This window comes from Fulmarus glacialis, unplaced genomic scaffold, assembly GCF_000690835.1.
Source record: "Fulmarus glacialis isolate BGI_N327 unplaced genomic scaffold, ASM69083v1 scaffold45423, whole genome shotgun sequence".
Taxonomy (NCBI): Eukaryota; Metazoa; Chordata; class Aves; order Procellariiformes; family Procellariidae; genus Fulmarus; species Fulmarus glacialis.
Window position 1 is genome coordinate 1 of NW_009205674.1, and position 18,861 is coordinate 18,861.

At 43.3% G+C, this 18,861-nt stretch overlaps 1 protein-coding gene across 1 annotated transcript; it reads left to right on the forward strand.

The window, feature by feature from the left end:
- Window positions 1-838: 838 nt before the first annotated feature.
- COQ3 (coenzyme Q3 methyltransferase) lies at window positions 839-6,527 on the forward strand (the record flags this gene model as incomplete). The annotated part of the gene is made up of 6 exons (XM_009575458.1): window positions 839-962; window positions 1,336-1,488; window positions 1,650-1,749; window positions 3,324-3,566; window positions 4,656-4,815; window positions 6,248-6,527. Coding segments are annotated over 6 exons (977 nt in total), but the record flags the coding sequence as incomplete, so codon positions are not given.
- Window positions 6,528-18,861: the final 12,334 nt, after the last annotated feature.

The window sequence follows — 18,861 nt, forward strand, 5'->3', positions numbered from 1 at the left end:
CCAAGCCAGCCTAACGCCAGCCTGTCAGGCCTCATGGGCTCTCTGTACGTCCAACAGACCTCTCCCAAGGGAGATGTCTTTCCCCCTGCCACTTCCTTTGGCCCCCGTGCAGCCCTGCAGTGTGATTGTATTCCCAAAGGTATCTGTAGCTCTCTCCGTCGCTCACTGCGGCCTAAAATCATCTTCAGGGGGCCGTTACTCTGGGGGCAATGAGGTATTGCTGTGGTTTGGGGATTGTTGGAGACCAGGCAGCAGCTGGATCACGAGTGAGTGCATGTTAACACCTGGCAGAGCTGAGCCATACGTTGGCAAAGCAGGCGTGGAGAACAGTTTTTAAGATGGGTGTCCTTGGCCTGTCTCTGCACCGTCCATGAGGTTTTCGTACTTGTGTTTCCTTACCAACTCATATGACACAAAATGAGTGTGCAGACATATATTTCTTACTCCAATACGTCATGAAATGGGAATCAGAGCCTCAGTGTTGTTATAGTGTTGATAACTCTAAGTGTGTGTGTGTATGCACAACTTGTGGTCAGAGTAAACATTTTGGTGAAATTCTCACTAACTGAAGCATTTCAGCTGCATGAAAAGTTCCTTTTCATTCAGGCTTTGAAAAATGTCATCGTACATATTTTGAGAAGTAATGGGATGGTAAACTAGCATATGCTCTTTTATTTAATCCCCATCCACTCCCTAAGTACAATAGTGAGCAAATGTGTAAAGATTTGCACAGTTAGTATTGTTGTTCTAGAGCAGCATTGTTAAACTAGGGTTTTTGCCTGTGAGCTCTCATAAAGCTGATGTTTTCCGTTTGGTTGCCTTTCTTTTATTTATGCAGATGACCATGCTGATCTGTCTTTTCAGACAGGCCTGAGAGGCACCCTTCAGAACTACAACTGGAAAATACAGCTGAAATCCAGTAGTACTCTGCCTGTCTCTCTGACTGAAATACAAAGCAGAACGTAAGTACTGTATCTAAAATAATCCTGTGTGACAAGGACTATAATTTTCTATAACAATTTAATTTTCCTTTGTGACAGTGTCACATGAAGTCATTTTTAAATCTCACAAACGTTTAAATGTTTGATGTGGCCTATTTTTGTTTTACTAATTAATAACTTAAAAATTACAGGTGTGCAGCCATCTGTTTTGGAAGATATACATACAGTGCATAAAATCTGTTTGGTTTTAATCAAGTATAACTAGACTGCAAAGGAACACAAGTTTTATCTTTTTTTTTTTTTTAATTTTCTGATGCAGAATTTTTTTTTCCTGTATTTCAGCTGACATGAAATACCGGTATTAGTTTGATGACATTCAGCTTTCATTATTTAGGCTCACCATGAAGAGACTTTTCAGCGCTTCACACTCATCAGTGGATTCAAAGGAAATGAAAAAATTCCAGCTCCTCGCACATAAGTGGTGGGATGAAGAAGGAGAATATTCAGCCCTTCATTCTATGAATGATATTAGAGTGCCATTTATTAGGTATGATTTTGAAGACTTTTTTTTTATATATGTACTATTTCTGCATAACCTCAGAAAACACTGTAAAAGAAAAACGATTATCACTACTTAAGATAACTGCGTATTGCATCTACTAAAACCACCTTGCGTATTTGCCCTTAATCGCATCCCTTTTCTTTCAGAGATACTCTGTTGAACATGAGTAGTAATTATCATCTAGGAAACCCACTTTCTGGAGTAAAGATTCTCGATGTTGGCTGTGGTGGTGGACTGCTAAGTGAGGTAAAAAACAGTGTGCTGCAGTTTCTCTTGTTAAAAAGCGTACAAAGTTTTTGAAGTGTTTTACCGTTACACTGTTTAATTTCTAATCCTCCAAGGAGGAGCTTTTATCTTCTGTGATATATTAGTTACCAAATGTTTTGGAGTGCAGTGCGTTCTACAAACCTCATAGAATATTTGGTTTGCGTAGTGGTGGTAGTTTACAGAAAAGGAGGGAATTGGTAATGAGAAATTCTAAAATCCTGGGGTTCATCAGAAAAACAAGATTTCAAACACTGTAAAGAAAAGGAGACGGGAAGAATGATGTAAAAGTCTTCTAGGTTTCTTCTGGGCCGTCACAGTATGACAACTTTTTTTTCTTCCCCCCTCCCTCCTTTTTTTTTTTTTCCTTAATTTGAAGCCTAGGCAAGAATACTTTAATCATGACAATCCTCGTTACCAAAGAAATATTTCCAATTATAAACCTGTTCTTAAATGTTCATTTGTTTCAATTGCTTATCTTCAGGTTTTTATATGGGGGTGGGGATTCTCGCCTTTGCTTTGATTTCATGGGAGAAGCATGGAATAATGTCAAACACCTGAGACATACCTACTCTCTGTCAGGAGAAATTCTCCTGGTGCAGGGGCTGATGTTACAGCTGTTTCCCGAGGAGTCTACACAAACCTGGGGCTGAGAAGTAGCTATTTGTGGTGGAACCCTTTGGCCACACAGGCTCTGAACAGTGCTATATCCTATCAATAGACTAGGGATGGTTTGCAAATTTAGGATTACAGATCTGGCTGAGTTACTCTGGGAACTTCATCACCATCTGAAATGAGGTGTTACAAAAGGACTTGAATCTCTCCCCGTGGTTTGTTTTTTTCTTTTCTTTTATTCTGAGCAAAATCCTGTAGTCTTGCAAGAATCTGCTCTCCAACAAGGCTGGCAAAACTGGTGTGCTGCTTCACCTTCTCAGGCTGAACAACCGGTGAATTTCAGGTTGGAATAACATATGTGTGGTCAAGTTCTGCAGCCTGTTTCAGTTTCAAAAGAGGTGATGGCTGAGGTGTTAACCCATGAGTAAGAAGACACTGGAGAAACCTGAGTGACAGCCAAGCCTGATGCTATCCTAGTAAACATCAGTGTTTAGTTCTCAGCAGTGAGAAAGTCCCAGAGATAATCATATATTAAGTAACCATTAAAAAGATATGAGTATTTACCATTACAGGTGGATGTTGAAGAAAGTAATGACAGTAATTAAATACGGCATTGTTTTCCTCCCTTTAAGTAATGTGTTGACTTTCCCCCTTTGTTTTTCCTCTATCGGAGGGTAATAGTGGAGGAAATCTTTATTTGGTGTAACAAAATGGATTCAGAACAATTTATTCTAAAAGGCAATTTAAATGTGTCTATTTCAGTATATAATTTTCTTTGTTTTAATAAACATTTCAAATAAAACTGCTGGATTAGAGCTCATAATTTACTGTTGTTTGTCTTGTTCTCTGATAGATGTTTTCTGCATCATGTATGTACATTGCAAAGTTGCAGACAGTAAATTGTTTTCATGCAGAGAATAAATTATATTCTGTATTATTAGCCTCTAGGTAGACTGGGAGCTTCGGTTACTGGAATTGATCCTCTGGAGGACAACATTAGAACAGCAGATCAACACAAGTCATTTGATCCAGTCCTGGCCAAGAGAATACAGTACAAGTCCAGTTCACTGGAGGAGATTGTGGAAGAGTGTATGGAAACCTTTGATGTAATTGTAGCTTCTGAAGTAGTGGAGCATGTGGCTGACCTTGAAATGTTTATCAGGTGTTGCTCTCAGGTGTTAAAGGTAAGAGAGTTTTTGCTTGCATTATTGGGAATGTTTATTCTCTTTTATTATTAAGGCTTTCATTTGAAGGAATGTGAAAACACCTACATCTGCATTCATTTCTTCACCTTGAAGTCTGAACCATGCTCCGGAGGTGCCTTCCTTTCTCCTCCATGATGCAAGTACATCTTCCCAACTTCAGTAACTAAAGTTAGAGGAAATTTATTTCCCCAACGCTGCCTTAGAAAAGTGTTATTGGCATTACCTAGCATTGCAGTGTTGCTTTGCATCAAGACCTTAAGAAATCTGGTTGCATCTGATTTCACCTAGGTGAGAGAAAAAGTGGCAGTGCTGCTGTTGATGGACGGCTATGGCTCAGACTGCATTCAAACTGACTGTAATGATGTTTCTGACTCACAAGATTCTATTCCAGCACTAGCATCACATCAGATATGCTCCTGGATTGCTTTTAGAGGGTCATAGTTATGCTCGGAGATAATCAGGTGTTGTTTTATTCCTCTTGATACTATTTCATTTGTAAAGAAGGATGGTAGGCCCAGTACACAAGCAGCAGCTTTCCTTTAATCATTTGATTTATCTTTCTGGTCATCAGAAGGAATATAGATTATTTGAATGGAACGATTAACTAATTTTCAGCCTGCTGGGGACATAGAAATTATCCTTTATTTCTACCAAACAGTCTCTTAAGTATTTAGAATTAATTTCTGGTTTTGTTTTTTGACCCTGTAATCATTAAAACAAGCATGGCATTCAGCAGTCTCAAAAATTAGGCTTTATTGCATTTTACTTTGGTTTTAATTAAAAAAAGTGTTTCTTTTTATAATAGGTATTGTATATACCTTAATACCTTTTGTTTATCCATTTCCTGGGCAATGTTACATTGTAAGTGACTTTGCTAGATGTTTTTTGGGCAAGGAAATGGTTGTCAGACCATCCAGGACTTTGATTATGTTGACTGTTTTGATTATGTTATGATGAGCATGTAGGCTTACAGATAGACGAACTATGTGTTTTAATGAGATTAAATTTACAATTTTTAGAAAAAAAATTAAATATTCTTCTAATTGAACATTTTAATCTTTGAATTAGCCTGAAGGTTCTTTATTCATTACTACAATCAATAAAACGCAGTTGTCCTATGTCCTGGGAATTGTGGTTGCAGAAAAAATAATAGGCATTGTACCGGAAGGAACACATGAGTGGGAAAAGTTTGTTCCCCCCGAAGAGCTGGAGCACCTCCTGGAATCACGTAAGTTCCAGGCCAGATGATGGGAATGCAGAGAGAGATTCAAATGCTCCCTGTAGAAATGGCAAGGGGGTAAGATAGGTAGGGTGGGTGCTAACAGCAATACACAGCCTTTCCTGTGTGAGTTACCAGTCATGAGAGTGTCATTTCTGGTTTAAAGACACTACGCTTACTGGATTTTGCATAAAGTAAATAAACTAAGTGGACTCCTAAGAATGCAGAGATTACTCAAACAAAATCACCGTTACAGGTGTCCCACTGTTTGATAGCCTAAGCGAAAATGCCAAGGTTTTCCATCCTGTTCTGGTGGCAGAATGTACGCTCTGAAGTGGTTCATATCCTCTAGGTCAAGTTTGAGAAAATAACTGTATTGGCACTCCAGAGCTGCACTGCTGCCCCTGCATTGTTTGTCATCTTCCCCTTGGGAGAAGGCGTTTTTATTTTTGGTTGCTTCTCCATGTTCTTTATTCATGTTATATTACTAAAGTATTTCTTCAAAGATGTGAAGGTGAAACCTACCACAGATTCATTAGTCAGTATGATACTGATTTGAAGAAATAATTAAATTGCCCTGGTTTGATTGCTTTTAAATTAGATGAAGTGCTGAGCTGGCAAGAGTTCTGCCCATTGCCCTCCTTCCCTGCAGATGTTTTAAAACCCTCTCTTTCACTTTGCTTTAGTTCACTGTAAAGAAGCTGAAGTATGAGTTGAGCTATTCTCTTGGGAAGGTCTTCTTCTGGCAGTGATGCAGTAAGGAACATGACTAATACTGGTTCACATGCTGGTCGTTCTTTCTGTTCTCCCTTCGAAAGGAGAAGCAAGTGCAGTGGGGTGATTTGTTTTGATAAGGTGTTTGTTTTCTGCCTTCCCTCATGTATCCTGCTGGGACACAGCAGAGCCATGCAGTGAACTGGGAGCTGCTCAGCAGGGAGTGCCAAATCTCTCTTTACTTGCATTCAGTCCTTCATGGCATTCTTCTGCCTCTTTCTTATATTTTCCATTCCTAAGGGGAATCTGCAGAATCCTTCCAAAGATACGCTTTGATTTTCATTTTGAAGTGTGTGATGTCAATCTGAAGAATGTCTCCACCTACAGAAAACGTTACCAGTCGCCCAAATGTGGTGTTGTGAAGTTGGGGTTTCTAGCACACCGCTTTGCAGTGGCTCACCATATAGCGTGCTGATGGTACGTGGCCTGGCACAGAGCTATCGCGGCTACTGCCAATAGCAGGACCCACTGTCACCAGTGCTGCCAGCGGCGGTGCCTGTTGCCACCGCTTGTGGTGGTGTCTGACAAAGGCCAGCTTGTGAAGCATTGCTCCCCAGCTCGGAGGAAGAAGCGTGTTTTAGACTTGCTGTTCTAAAGGGTTTGATGTTGCAGTGATTTTTACAATATTTAAGAACATCAGTTGCTTTATGCCTTCTTTCTTTTCTAGATGGCTTTTCAGTCAAGACTGTGAATGGGATGTTGTACAATCCCCTCTCGGGGTCGTGGAGCTGGATGGAAAGCACAAGCATTAACTACGCAATGCATGCTGTGAAATCTGGGGCTCAGGGACAGTCAAGCCCAACAGACGCCCTGTCAGAGATGGAAAGTGAACAGCCCTTCGCCACAGCTGGCACCACCATGTGACTGTCGGAGATGTGTGGTGATGGACTGCCACCAGGAAGAGAAAAGAAGGTTTTACCCAGATGGACATAATAAAACCTTTTGTAACAACAAGCTTGCTGTTTGCATTAATAATGCTTATGCTAGTTTTTGCCAAATATTTTAGGGCAGTCTCAGAAAAAAACAAGTGCCCATTATCTTGGGAATCATTTAAGATTGAAATGAGCAAAGCTTTTAAAGAGTAAGTATTTTTATAAGAAAATAGTTTCAAATTGTTGGACAGGGAAATGCAAATTATTCTGTCAGTAGCTTGGAGGAAGCTCTTCTATGTGATGGCATTTTCAGTCCTACCGGAAAACTCGTATCTCCATAGAATAAATGTAGAATGAGTTTAAAAACACAGTAGTGTATGATAAATAAAATGCCTTAGATATTTAAGTTACTCAACTGCGTCAGTTAGTACAGAAACAAGTGTTTGTGATTTTTAAGTATTTCATATATTTATGCCTTCTCCCTGAGGGGGGAGAAAAAAAAAAAAAAGAGCAGCAAACCTTTTCTGTTGGGTCATGCCACCTCTACAGTTGACGTGAGCTAACTGTGCAGTAGTGGATGAAGAGTCTCCTAGACCAGGGTGCCTCAGCTGTCAGAAGCCTCTTCACCATCACGGTACTTGTATCTGTGCCTGTTATTTCAACTTTCTCCTTCTACCTGAATAACGGGAAGTAAAGTTGCAGATAAAATTTCACTAAGCCACCAGAGCTTTATGCTAGAAAGATGATACATCAGCAGTCTGTCCTCAAATTGAAGTGCCATACCTATTTCGTCTTAAAGTCCTAGTACCAGGTTAAGGAAAAGTGTTGATCTACAGTGAAATAGGACTTTCTAAATAAAACGTCCTGTGTGTGTCCATGGCTTCCTTCTCTCCTCTTGTCTTCCTTCTCTCCTCTTGTCTTCCTTCTCTCCTCTTGTCTTCCTCTTGTCTTCCTCTCAGCTTGTATACAGCTAGGAAGGTGGGCTGGCTGTATTTTTCTAACTTGCAGTTTACAGGAATGAAAATTAAACTTTTTAGAGGGTTTTTTTTTTTGTTGCTGTTGTTACTTGTGCATTTTTCCTGCTGTAGATGTTTGGTGGGCTAAATTATTGTATTACACATTGCATTCTTGTGGCTTTGCTACATCTACATATTGCCTTGGGATCTAAGTTTCATGATAGATCTGATGATGCACAGAAGAATATAATTCATTTATAATGGAAATAATAGTAATTATAGGTATTAAGACTGGAAAGGGTTATCTAATGTGATCACTTCCATGACAGTAAATTCTGCTTTGTAATACCCGTTTGGGCTGTAGCTTGGCTTTGGGAAGAAGATTCATCTTCATGTAAAAAGTTCAGTTATGGAGAAGCCACTCTGTCGATAAGTAAATTGTTCCAAAAATTCATCAGTCGAAGTGGTCTAACCTCAGATCCCAGCCAGTGATGTCTTAACATCTTGATTTTTTTTAGGTTAATGACATAAGATAGTATCAGCTGTCTCTGTCTTGTAAATATAGTTAGTGTAGTTTTGAGTCAAGTCACTCCTGGATTTTCTCTTAGATAAATGGACTGAGATCATCTCTACAGCTTTTAGCACTGCAGTGTAAGTTTCTGACTTCGTATAAAATTTTGCAGTAAACGTCCTTTCTGAAGCATGACAGTGGAAATGGATGCAGCATTTCAGTAATGATCTCACTAATGCTGTTCGCAGGAGGAACACTGTCGTTCTCCTTCTGCCTGGGAGTCTGCTCCGTTGGTCATGCATGCAAAGCAGCACGTAGCGTTCAGGAGAGGAGTGACACTGGGAAAAACATGGAGCCAGAGCAGATAACCAGTGGTCTTTGTTCCTAACAGTGTGTTGAGGCATGTAAGTGAGTTCCCTTAGCCAAGTAATCAACCTCTATCGAAGTTACTACAACTGTATGACTGACTGTTTCAAATTTTACCATCAGTGAATTGAATCTGAAAAGCACTGAGATGTGGACAGATTCCTGGGGTAGCCCACTAGAAACATCCCCCAAGGGGGACAGTCCCCCCTTCACCTATTTATTTGGAGACCTGTCAGGTGAAATAAAACTAAGGTGGATAGAAAGCTGATTTCTGTTTGCTTTAAAAGTCCTAAATCCAGACCTGTTATCCTGGCTTTTTCATCCTTTCTTCCCACTTGCTTGTATGTTTTCATTAAACTGTGAGCTGCCTGGGGAAGGAGCTGTTTTTTTCCCCTGCTGTTTCTATTGCACTTAGCACAAATAAGCCTTTGATGCTGCTTGGGTTCTCTGCCCAGGCTCACAAAAGGGCTCACGTACCTGATTAACAACGGCTGGCATTCAAGCAATAAGCACATGGACCCGATTGTCCGTGGGTACCCCTGGTTTTGACAAAAACCTCATCGCAAGCACCTGACCTTTTGCTCCTGTGTGTGTTCAGGAGCCCTGTCAACCTGGGAGGGTTTAGTGAGTGGTGTGGGCAAAGGAGCGGGGACTGCTTCAACAGGCCTTTGTACCCATGGCATGTCTCCAGGTGTCCTGATGTTATCTATCCTCAAGGCTCTAGCCCTCAGTTTTCCACTCCTGGTGGAGTATCCTAACTTTTCTGGCTGTATTTCATCCCTTTGGTTAAAACAACCTCTTCTTAAGCTAGAAAGTAAATGATTGAACTAGAGATCATTTTAGTGAGATATCAAACATTGCAAGAATATCCTACACCTTGCTTTTTAGCTGATTTTTTTTTTAATCCTTGCATTATTCATAAATGTGCACCTCTGACACAGTGTAATCAAATTCAGTATTGGGCACTGAATACATACAACGTATTCATGCTGCAGAAACTTTTTTCTTAAAATCTGTGCATAGGAAACCAATAGAGATCTCGCGCTTCTCTTAGCCCAGTTGCTGTGGAAATTTAATAGGTGCCATTGAAATGGACAGAATTTAAGTCAAATAAACTTGCAAATCTTTGGCTTTCCTGTTGCACATTGTTCATGAGTATGGAGCCATAACTTTGACACTTACAGGAATAGTGGTGATAGGAGGAAAAAAAAGTAATTTTATAGCACCAGGCAAGCACCTGGGACTAGGGTGAGGCAAGAGGGGATTCTTGCCTTGAGATTGGGAAAAAGTCATATTCGGGGCTTATCTTTTTCAGCCTCTGTGTTTATTTGTGGTGGTAGACCCTTGACTCTCCTGTTCCAGCCATTTGTTTCTGCAACACAACAAATCAGAGCAAGGAGCTGATCTGGCCAAAAAATCCACCAGAGCAAACTACGTTGTTCTGGGTGGTCTCAGCTATTCAGCTCTTATGTGGCTCATTGTGTTATCTCCCCCATCGGTCCACACAGTTCTAGTCCCAGCCCTTTGCTGAGACTGATGCTTGTCTGAGCTGTAAATCTTTTTTTTTTCTTTTTTTTTTTTTTTCTTTTGGGGTGCTGGTGGCGGTTGTGCTGTTCAGGGAGTTGAATTTTCTGACTGTCAAGGAGTAGCGCCAGCCAGGAGGTAAGCAGTGGGAGCACATGGCCAGGGAGAGGGTAGGGGCTGAATGGGCTGGCTCACCCTGTCTTGTTGAATGGCACTTTCAGATAATAACTGCAACGCTAATTGCACTCAAGCCCAATTTGAGTAGTATGAGAGCCTCAGAGGAGATTTGCGTTTAATTTCCTTTTTAAATGAAAACAGAACTTGAAGTTTCCATGGTGTGTCATTACGGCGTCTCATTGCCCGTTCTTCCCTGGCAGTCCAGTGACATTTCATGGCCATTTTTACTGAACTTTATGATTTCTTTACATACATTTCCACAAACACCCTGTGTCAGGTTGCTAGGGAATGGAAAAGAGGAGGGAGAAAGTAGTAGGAACAGAAATGTGTAGTGGCTGTGAGTGGAGATAAGACTAAAAACTATCTTGTAGAAAGTTTTTCTGAAAACAGCTTCTGAACTTCTTTCATTATGTTGAAATCTCAGCTTTAATTAAAAAAAAAAAAAAAGCTTATTTTCCACACACTTCTAAGAAATGCTTGGAAGGCATAATTGCATACAGTCTAGAGGTTCAGAAGGCAAAAGGCTCAGCTTCTGTAATTAGTCAGCCTGATGAAGCAGATTGGAGGAGAAAAAGGGAGACAGAACATGAATCATCACGTCACTGTTGATACTGTAGTTGCAGGGACTTGAGAGGCACGCAGGAGTACCCGGAATGGGGGACTGCAGTGAAAAGTTGTAGAAGGAAGAAGAGCGATGCCTGGAAGATAAATGTGATTCCAATGGAGATGAGAAATGTGAAATAATGGTATACAGGGCAGTCAGGTTCAAATGTGCCTTCAAAGAGAAACTACTAATGGTTGGGAGAGTGGCTCTGTGTCAGTCAGAAGCATAACAGTTCAGGTATTCACAGCCTTCCACTTGTTTTTTCCATGTTAACCTCCAGTGCCCCGTTCCAAATGCCTACACCCTCGCCGACGTCCTGCAAAGGAAAGGTGGACTCCTCTCACTTCAAACTGAATATTGGTCACTTAGTACTCATGGGTAGCTGCCAGCTCCCTCATTCATGGTGCTCACTGTGTTTGTGTAGAGGATCTCTTACCCTGCCGCATGCAGATGTATTCCCACTGTACTTCTTTGCATTTAATTTCCTTTCATCAGGAGCATAAGCTAGAGCAAAACTTCCTCACTATCTATCCCAAGATGCCCACAGGTACAAACAATTTGTATCCTAAAACTGCAACATCGTTGACTTGAGTGAGCATTTATTTTAATAAAATATTTATTTAATAAAATTACTAACATTATCTTGTTAAAGGGAAAAATGCGGAAGCCCAAATGCATAATTTCTCTTCCCCATCACCTCCCCTTTGAAGTTCTTGAACTGCTCAACGGCACTGCTTCTCGCTTACTGCCTCTGCTGGGCTTTGTGGAGCCCGCGAGGGAGTAGTAACACTTCATGTACAATCATCCTTCAGCACCTCTAAAGCAGACTGTGGTTTATTCGGTTCTGTGCTGTCTCAGGATAACTTTCTGTTTTCAAAATCGGGGCGAATTTTGTTGCATTGTCTCCTGCTTCATGATGAGTGACTGAAAAACAGTTCTTTTTATGTAATGCACTATCTTGCCATCATAACCACGTATTTTCCCCAGCCCCTTTTCCAATGGAAAGCAGAATGCTGCTTTTATAACCCTTTCAAAATCATTTGATTCTGCTTAGACTGAACAGTACTATAAATTTGAATAAAAAGAACATTCTTTTCAGATGATGTTTTCGTGATAAAAATCAGCCTGTATTTCCCCTGGTTCCTCCAGGTTATAGGACAAAATTCTAATCATTTAAACTTTGTGCTAACAGTAGACTTTATTTGTATTGGCACATGTCCCATTTTCTTGAAGCAATATAAAATGATGTCATGTTTTATCCTAGCCAGAAGGGCTGGGCTTTCACCTAGGATGTAAAATCACCTGACCTGTCTTGACTTACACATGCATTAATTGCACAGCCACCTCTCAGTGCATTAGGAATTCAGGATGTATACTTTGATCTGCATTTTATTGTGCTTTTATTCCCACATGGAGTCACTCCAGAGATATAATCAATATTCACTTTTTCTAAAAAATAAAATTGTTTTCTGCTTAAAAGCATTGTGAAGACCATTAGTGTTCCATTAATAAATCTGAAACCTCTGTTGTGTCCTCATGAGATGTGTTAACTTAAAAAAAAACCCAACCCTGAAACAACTTGGAGATTAAACTGCTAATATTGCCTTGTACAGTAGTTGTATTATAAAAACTTGCAATAATAGAAGATACAGAAGAAGAGCTGGTGTTTATTTTCCTGAATTAGAATAAGCACATACAATCTGAAGACATATAAAAATGAAAGTAAACAAAACATACAATAAAAAGGAGACCTCAGAAGAATGTATTCTGCTCACATAAGTAACTGTGAAAGTTAGCAGATACACCCTGAACGCCCTCTGATGAAGCATAGCCCCAGCACTGAAACTTGGGGTTTAATTCCCAGCTTTGCTGTTGGAGAAGTGGCAGCTGAGTGCCTCACCTCCCTTGATCCACCTTTAAGTTACGCTTTACAAAACGAATGGGACCTGGCACCCTGGGGGATCTTCCCATAAGGGTGCTCCCTGCCCCGCTCCCCAGCTGCAACAGAGCAGGTCCTGGCCTGGATGGGCATGTCCACAGCCACCGAGTGCCTGCCACCGCCGCAGAACCGAGGCATCTGTAGCTTAGATGCACACAAGTGCAGTTGTGCAGAAGTCAGATGGACAGAAAATGCAGTAGAAGATATAAACACAGACCTCAGAAGGCAGTGGCATCTGCAGGCAAACGAGAATCCACAGGCAAGTAACGGGCAAGCACAGCTGTGGCACCTGGGAAGGCTACCAACAGGTTTTAAAATGATTTGCACCCTCAACAACTCTAACACTGATTGTGTCCCTCCCATGCCCAGGAATGTGAAAAACCAGTAAAACCCCAATGTTGTTCTCTCTAAACAAAGCAGTATCAGATTTCCTTTGAATGTCAAAACGAAAGGTGTCCCCGTGTTCATTAACCGCCCCCCCCCAAATCCTAATAGCGAGACCATCTGACCATCCAACTCTTTGAGAGCGCAAAGCTTTCGAACTCGGGGATGGTTCCCCGACTGTGGGCTTGCCCGGAGGCCTCTGCTCTGCAGCCACGGAACACGCAACCCTTTGAATTTTGAGTCACCAGAGCAGCATTTCTCAGTACACCACAATTAGAAAAGTCCTGCCAAAGCTGCCAACAAACGCTGCCTGCTAAGGAGAAATGCATGTGGGGAGGATGAGACCTGGCTCACCCCGCTACGCTGCTGACGAAGTACCCTGGAGACACCTTGTTTTTTCCTTCTCCAGAGAAAGTGTGAGACCCCAGATGAACTGAGATGCCAGTGTTTCTGAAGCTGTAGTCAGATGAGATGATGTCCCATTGAAAGGACGAGAAAGGGAGGAAGCTACATGGGCTGAAGCACTTCACAGTAGGTAACGGGAGAAACTTCAAATGGCCTGTCTAGGCAGCATTCCTATGCGGGTTGTGCAGCATCTCTCCCTTATTGAATCCTACCTGCAGATAAGAAAAAAGCTTCTGTCTACAGGACTACGTGACAAACACCTTTTTCCTGAACCAAATTCACAATAAACCAAAATCCTGCTATCTGCTGTGGTGCTCAGCAGTTCGCCTTCTCAGAGGATGCAGACAGCAGGCCATCGGCTCTGCTGCTGTCTCTCCCACCCGTCTTTACTTCCAGAGCTCTCGGGAGATGAAAGCACGGCCTTGGCCTCAGGGACACGGCCTCTGCAGGGGCTCTCCTCCTCCCTGTTTCCACCCCTTCTCGGTCTCCTCCCACTGCCTTCAGCTGGGACTTGATTTGTAGACAAATGTGTCGCACTGGAATGATCTTCTGATGTTTTATGGTCCTATTGCCCTGGATTGACGGGGTTTGTGCTTGCTAATGATACATTGCCCCGTTTTGCAGGGTTTGCAGCAGCTAGCGCTTTTATCTCTGTCATTACCACCTTAGGCTAGTTGCTAGCTAATCTAAGGCAGAGGCATTAAAAAACTTGTTTTCCCACAGAAAACACCTCTTACTTAACAGGGTTATATCTGAAGACTGTATGCATCTTTTGAAAAGAGTAAATATGGTAAGGAAAGGAAATCTGTTTAAGGAAATTGCAAAATTCACATATATCTCCATTATTAATCAAATACGAACTGAGATGCCCACCAGGTCACAGCAGCATGTACTGCAAATCTTAATTCTTCTGATCAGAGGACGCTGTAAATGGGAGAGGGAGAGCACGTACAAACGGGCAAAGACTGGGAGCCACTGCATCAGGCTATGGCAAGCGATCCGTAGCTGGTTCCCAGCGCTATTCTGCTACCAAGTTTTACATGAAAGATCTGACTATAAAAGTGTGTAACTGCCCCCATGACATTATGAGGGTCGTCAGTCATCCAAAAAGCTTGAAATAAAATAAAAACAACTAAAGGATTGTGAGACTGTAGGTCTGTCAGCTGAGCATCTTCTTCGTTTATCTGGCTCTGTATTAATAACTGAGGGATGTGACCAGCTTAGCAACGAACTGCCAGCCTGGATATTTCCACATGCAGAAAGCAGGAGGTTTCATGCAAAGTCTTTTTTTTTTTTTTTTGGCAAAAGCAAGGAACGCTGAGTTATTTACATCATTTGGGGCAGTCTCAGGGTATGAGTCACCTCAGAAAATGGTTTTGTTTACCAGAAAGTGCAAGGTAAACTCTAGGGAACTGCTGGAATTGCACATAATGTGGACTTAGATATAGGTACTTCTGTATAGCACAGTAGTAGTTTAAATTCTGGATATTTTGCATTTCCTGTATATTTTTACCTTTGTATGTCATTAAAGTTATCATTAACCCCTTTTCTAAATCCAAACCGAAATGCAGAATGACGGTTTTGCAGCTTTACCTTGGCTATTTTTATCTGCATAATTAAAAAGATGTGTATATGAAACTCAAGATGTCCAGAGAGATCATTAATATTACAACAAAACCAATCCTGGCAGCAGTCAGTGATTATTTCAAAAGGATCCTGGAGAGCCTGTCGGCGATGAAAAAGCCTTTTTTCACCCTCTCATAAACTCAGCCCTCGCCACAAACCCCTACTAAATGATGTCTTCTGCAGACAAGGGCTATTTCAAAGAGAAGGAAAGCATTTCCGTACCACCGGAGGATGCCCCGCCAGGACACGAAGCGAGAGCCCTACCTAGGCAGGGGTGTCACTTTGGCTGGGGACAGCCCGTCACTGCGCATGGGCATGGCGAGGCGTTTTCGCTTCAGGCAAAGCAACCCATAAAAGCAACCTATACCGATTAGCGGAGCTGTTAAAAGCTTTGTGCTGCCCAAACTCTGGCCAGTTGGAAGAGAGAGGGCAGGGAGTAGAAGCCATGGGTGCTACCAGTGCGGGAGACAAGCAGAAAATGGGTGGCCCTATTTCTTGAAGCTCTGGGGGAGATTTGGCACCTGAAGCTCTGCTGTTCAAACCCAGTTGGCAGCAGTACAGGAAAGCAAAACTCAGGGCAAGGCATTCGGTGTAAGCCCCGATTTTTAAAAAGCTTAGTTAGTTCTCAGCCAAAATACAGACGGGACAGCTTCTGTGGTGGGACTCTGCAAAGACCCATCGCAACCACCGGGCTCAGAGCGCAGTTTTGACACCCGCCGCCAGCTCCGCGGGCAGCCTGCTGTGCTAACCTCAGGCTTTTTTTAAAGAGATGCAATGAACCCAAAGACATTAAAGAAAAAAATAATTAATGTAATGCAGATCAAGAGTTTTTATACCAATACGCAGAACCCAGTAATACTAACAAGTTTATTAGTGCTTCCCTGCCCCCAAATTAAACTGCACGCTTCAGCAGAAAAACTTGACTTGCTATATAACAAAGTAAAGGCTTAGATTTATGTTAACTGGAAAAATCTACTTATTTTATTCTATTATTCTCTCTTCCTTTAGGCAGCCACACTAGAACAGATTACAGATTAAAGTGTACTTTAAGGTATAGATCTTGTTTTGCTCTGCATGATGTATCTGAGGGATGACTCTTCCAGACTGTGCTGTACTCAGAATGTGTTTGCAGCCAGACAGGCATGAGGGTGTATCACTGTTAGCTCTTATTTTCCCCACTTGGAAAAATGAAAAGTGGTAATTTAGCAAAGATGCAGAGCTAGATTCCCACCCTCCCTGAGTGAGTGAGCGAGGTGGCTGTCAGTCTGGCGTGCATCACCTATGAGCTTCTTTGAGGCAAAGGTAGGAAAACCCGAACGTATGCCAGGAACCAGTCCGAGACTGCAGCACCTGTGATGTACAGGAGCAGAGAGCAATACCCAAGGCTGGACAAAGTGCTGCGCCTTGGGTTGCTGGGCACTACCGCCGCCTAATAAGCCTCTCTAATACAAGTCATTGGTCACAGGCAACGGTGCTGCCTTTGCGAGGCTGTGCACTTCCCCTGGAGGAACGGACAGTGCCTTCTTCCACAGCTCTTCGCTGTTTTGCCCGCAGATAAGCTTGGCTGCCAGACTGCCAGGCCAAATGGGTTCAGTACCTGCTGGCAGGAGACTTTGGAAGCACGAGGAAGAGAGGCTGGCAGAGCACTGCTAGCAAGTCAAGAGTGTGGGACAGGCACGAGGGTACAGAACTTGTGTTTTACCCATGTTCTTTATTTGCTGTTCTTAAACTCTGGCTACCAAGATGTGACATTTGGACACGCACCTCTTAAATGGTCAAATCTGGCCAGTGCCATGCAGGTCATAACCAACCTCTCAAAATCTGGTTTAAGAGCAGGATGACAAGGCTGCCAGGGTGCCTGCAGGGATCTGTATCCAACACCCCCCGAGGCACACAGGATGTGCAGCTGGGGCTTCCCACACGGTGGCATCACTGTGCGCTGGACCCTTGCAGCCCCTGGGCAACACCGCACCCCGAGCAGCAGTAACACAGCGTAAGGTCCTCTAGAAGGAGGGTGGCAATCTCCTTGCTGAACAGATGTTTAACATCTGACTAAATAATAACCCTGGGGCAACTTGTTTGCCTTACTGTCTCCCTTGCATCTGTACAGCATCTTAATGCCAGCAAAGGCAAGGCAGGACTATCAACACAAAGCATCGACTTCCAGAGCATAAATGGCAGTAATGCTTCCTTCCAAACACCAGGTTTGCCTATCTTGCCTAGGGCAGCTCTGGGAGGTGAATGGTTTAATACCTCCTTCCCACTCTCCTCTCCCTCACAGGTCTTCCCTGCTTGTGCTGGCCACTGATGCAAAACGCAGGTTTTAGGATAGCTCATTTGCCTCTGAAAGTCAAGCAGTGGCAGCAGCTGGGATGTGGATGCCCAGGACCTTTCTCTGCCCTCACAGAAGCTTAGATCCCATCTGTAACTGGATCCCTCTTATCTGTAACACAGCAAGCAATTCCCTTGCAGGAGGAAAAGCTGAGACCAGCTCCCAGGCTGTGACAGTCCAGATTTATTAGGCTGTCTGCCACTTGAAACAAATCTTCAGCCTGAGATTTGCAGATGCTGCAGCAGAGAAAAAGTGCTTTTCTTCTTCGTCTCTTCACTGCCCTGTCGTAAGACTTTAACCAAACCTCATGCTGCAAATGATCAGCTATGGCATGAAGCAGCTGCTGCTCTCACCTTCCACTCTTATTTCATTACCTGTGCGTCATCTGTAGCGTGGAGTGGCCCAAAAGCTGTGAAGAAGGAGCTCAGCCAGCACTTCGCTAAGGATGAGGGCAAAGGAGCGCAGCAGGTTTTGGAGGGAGCAACCTGCTTGTGGAATGAGATTTACCAGGTCCCTGGGACCTCTCTGATCCCATTAATTCCTGAGAGCAGGGCATCAGCACAGTATCAAACACGTTATGTATCAAACATGGGGCTCTTGCGCTGTAGCCTGTGGTTACTGAATACCCGTAAACAAGAAGTTAAAAGTGAGGAATAAAACAAAATGCTGCAAGGACCTACTGCAGGAAAGTATCAGAGCACAGCAGCCTTCCCAGTGAGCGCAGGCAGGAGGCAGAGACCGTTGCTCTCCCTGATGTTGCCCACCAGTGCAATTGGCCACCGCTGGCACTTGGGGAAGTTGGCACACAGATCTGAACTCCACGGCTTCGCTCAGGGCTCTCCTCTTCCTCATCTTCCCCCTTTGTCTAATCTGTCCCATACCCTGAGGTAAAGCGTCTACAGAGCCCTGGGCATAGACCCTGTCTATCCCCTACCTGACACTGAAAGTTGCTCCATTTGGGTGAAGAATCGGGTCACTTCTATTGCCCCTCATGGCATAATAAAGTATGTAACTTGTGGGAGCTTTTTGGAGCAGCTGTGTACACACCGCAGCATTTAATGAAGGACTAAATATTTGGGCAGTGGTATTAGTCAGAAAACAAAGGGCACTGTTAGCGTTTTAGGGTCAGTGTGATGTGCAGAGCTGTGGATATTCGGCAGACTATGACGTGAAGTCCTGCTCATACCGATACGGGGCACCCACGGCTCCCGCTGCGGCAGGGGACCACTGGGACCCTCAGTGCCAGATAAATCTCGAGGGATTTGCTTTAGGGTCGCTTTGCTTCCCTTTCTCTGCACCCTTCTGCTTGTGAAGGTGTTCTCCTCAGTCACCTCATCGAGCATCAGAATAACAGAAAGAGAACTGCCGCCGGATGCCAGGTGTTTAGCGACGCGTGTGGGGATGTCCCGCTGCGGTCGGGCTCCGGGGCGCGATGGCGCGGCGCCTGTTGTCCCAAATACGGGATGACATAGGAGGCCGCTGTTCCTCCGTAAAGGAACAGCGGAGCGGTGCTCGGAGCAGCAGACCGCGGCTGTTCTAACAGGACCGGCTGACCCCAGGCGTGAAGCGCGCTCAGCAGCGCGCC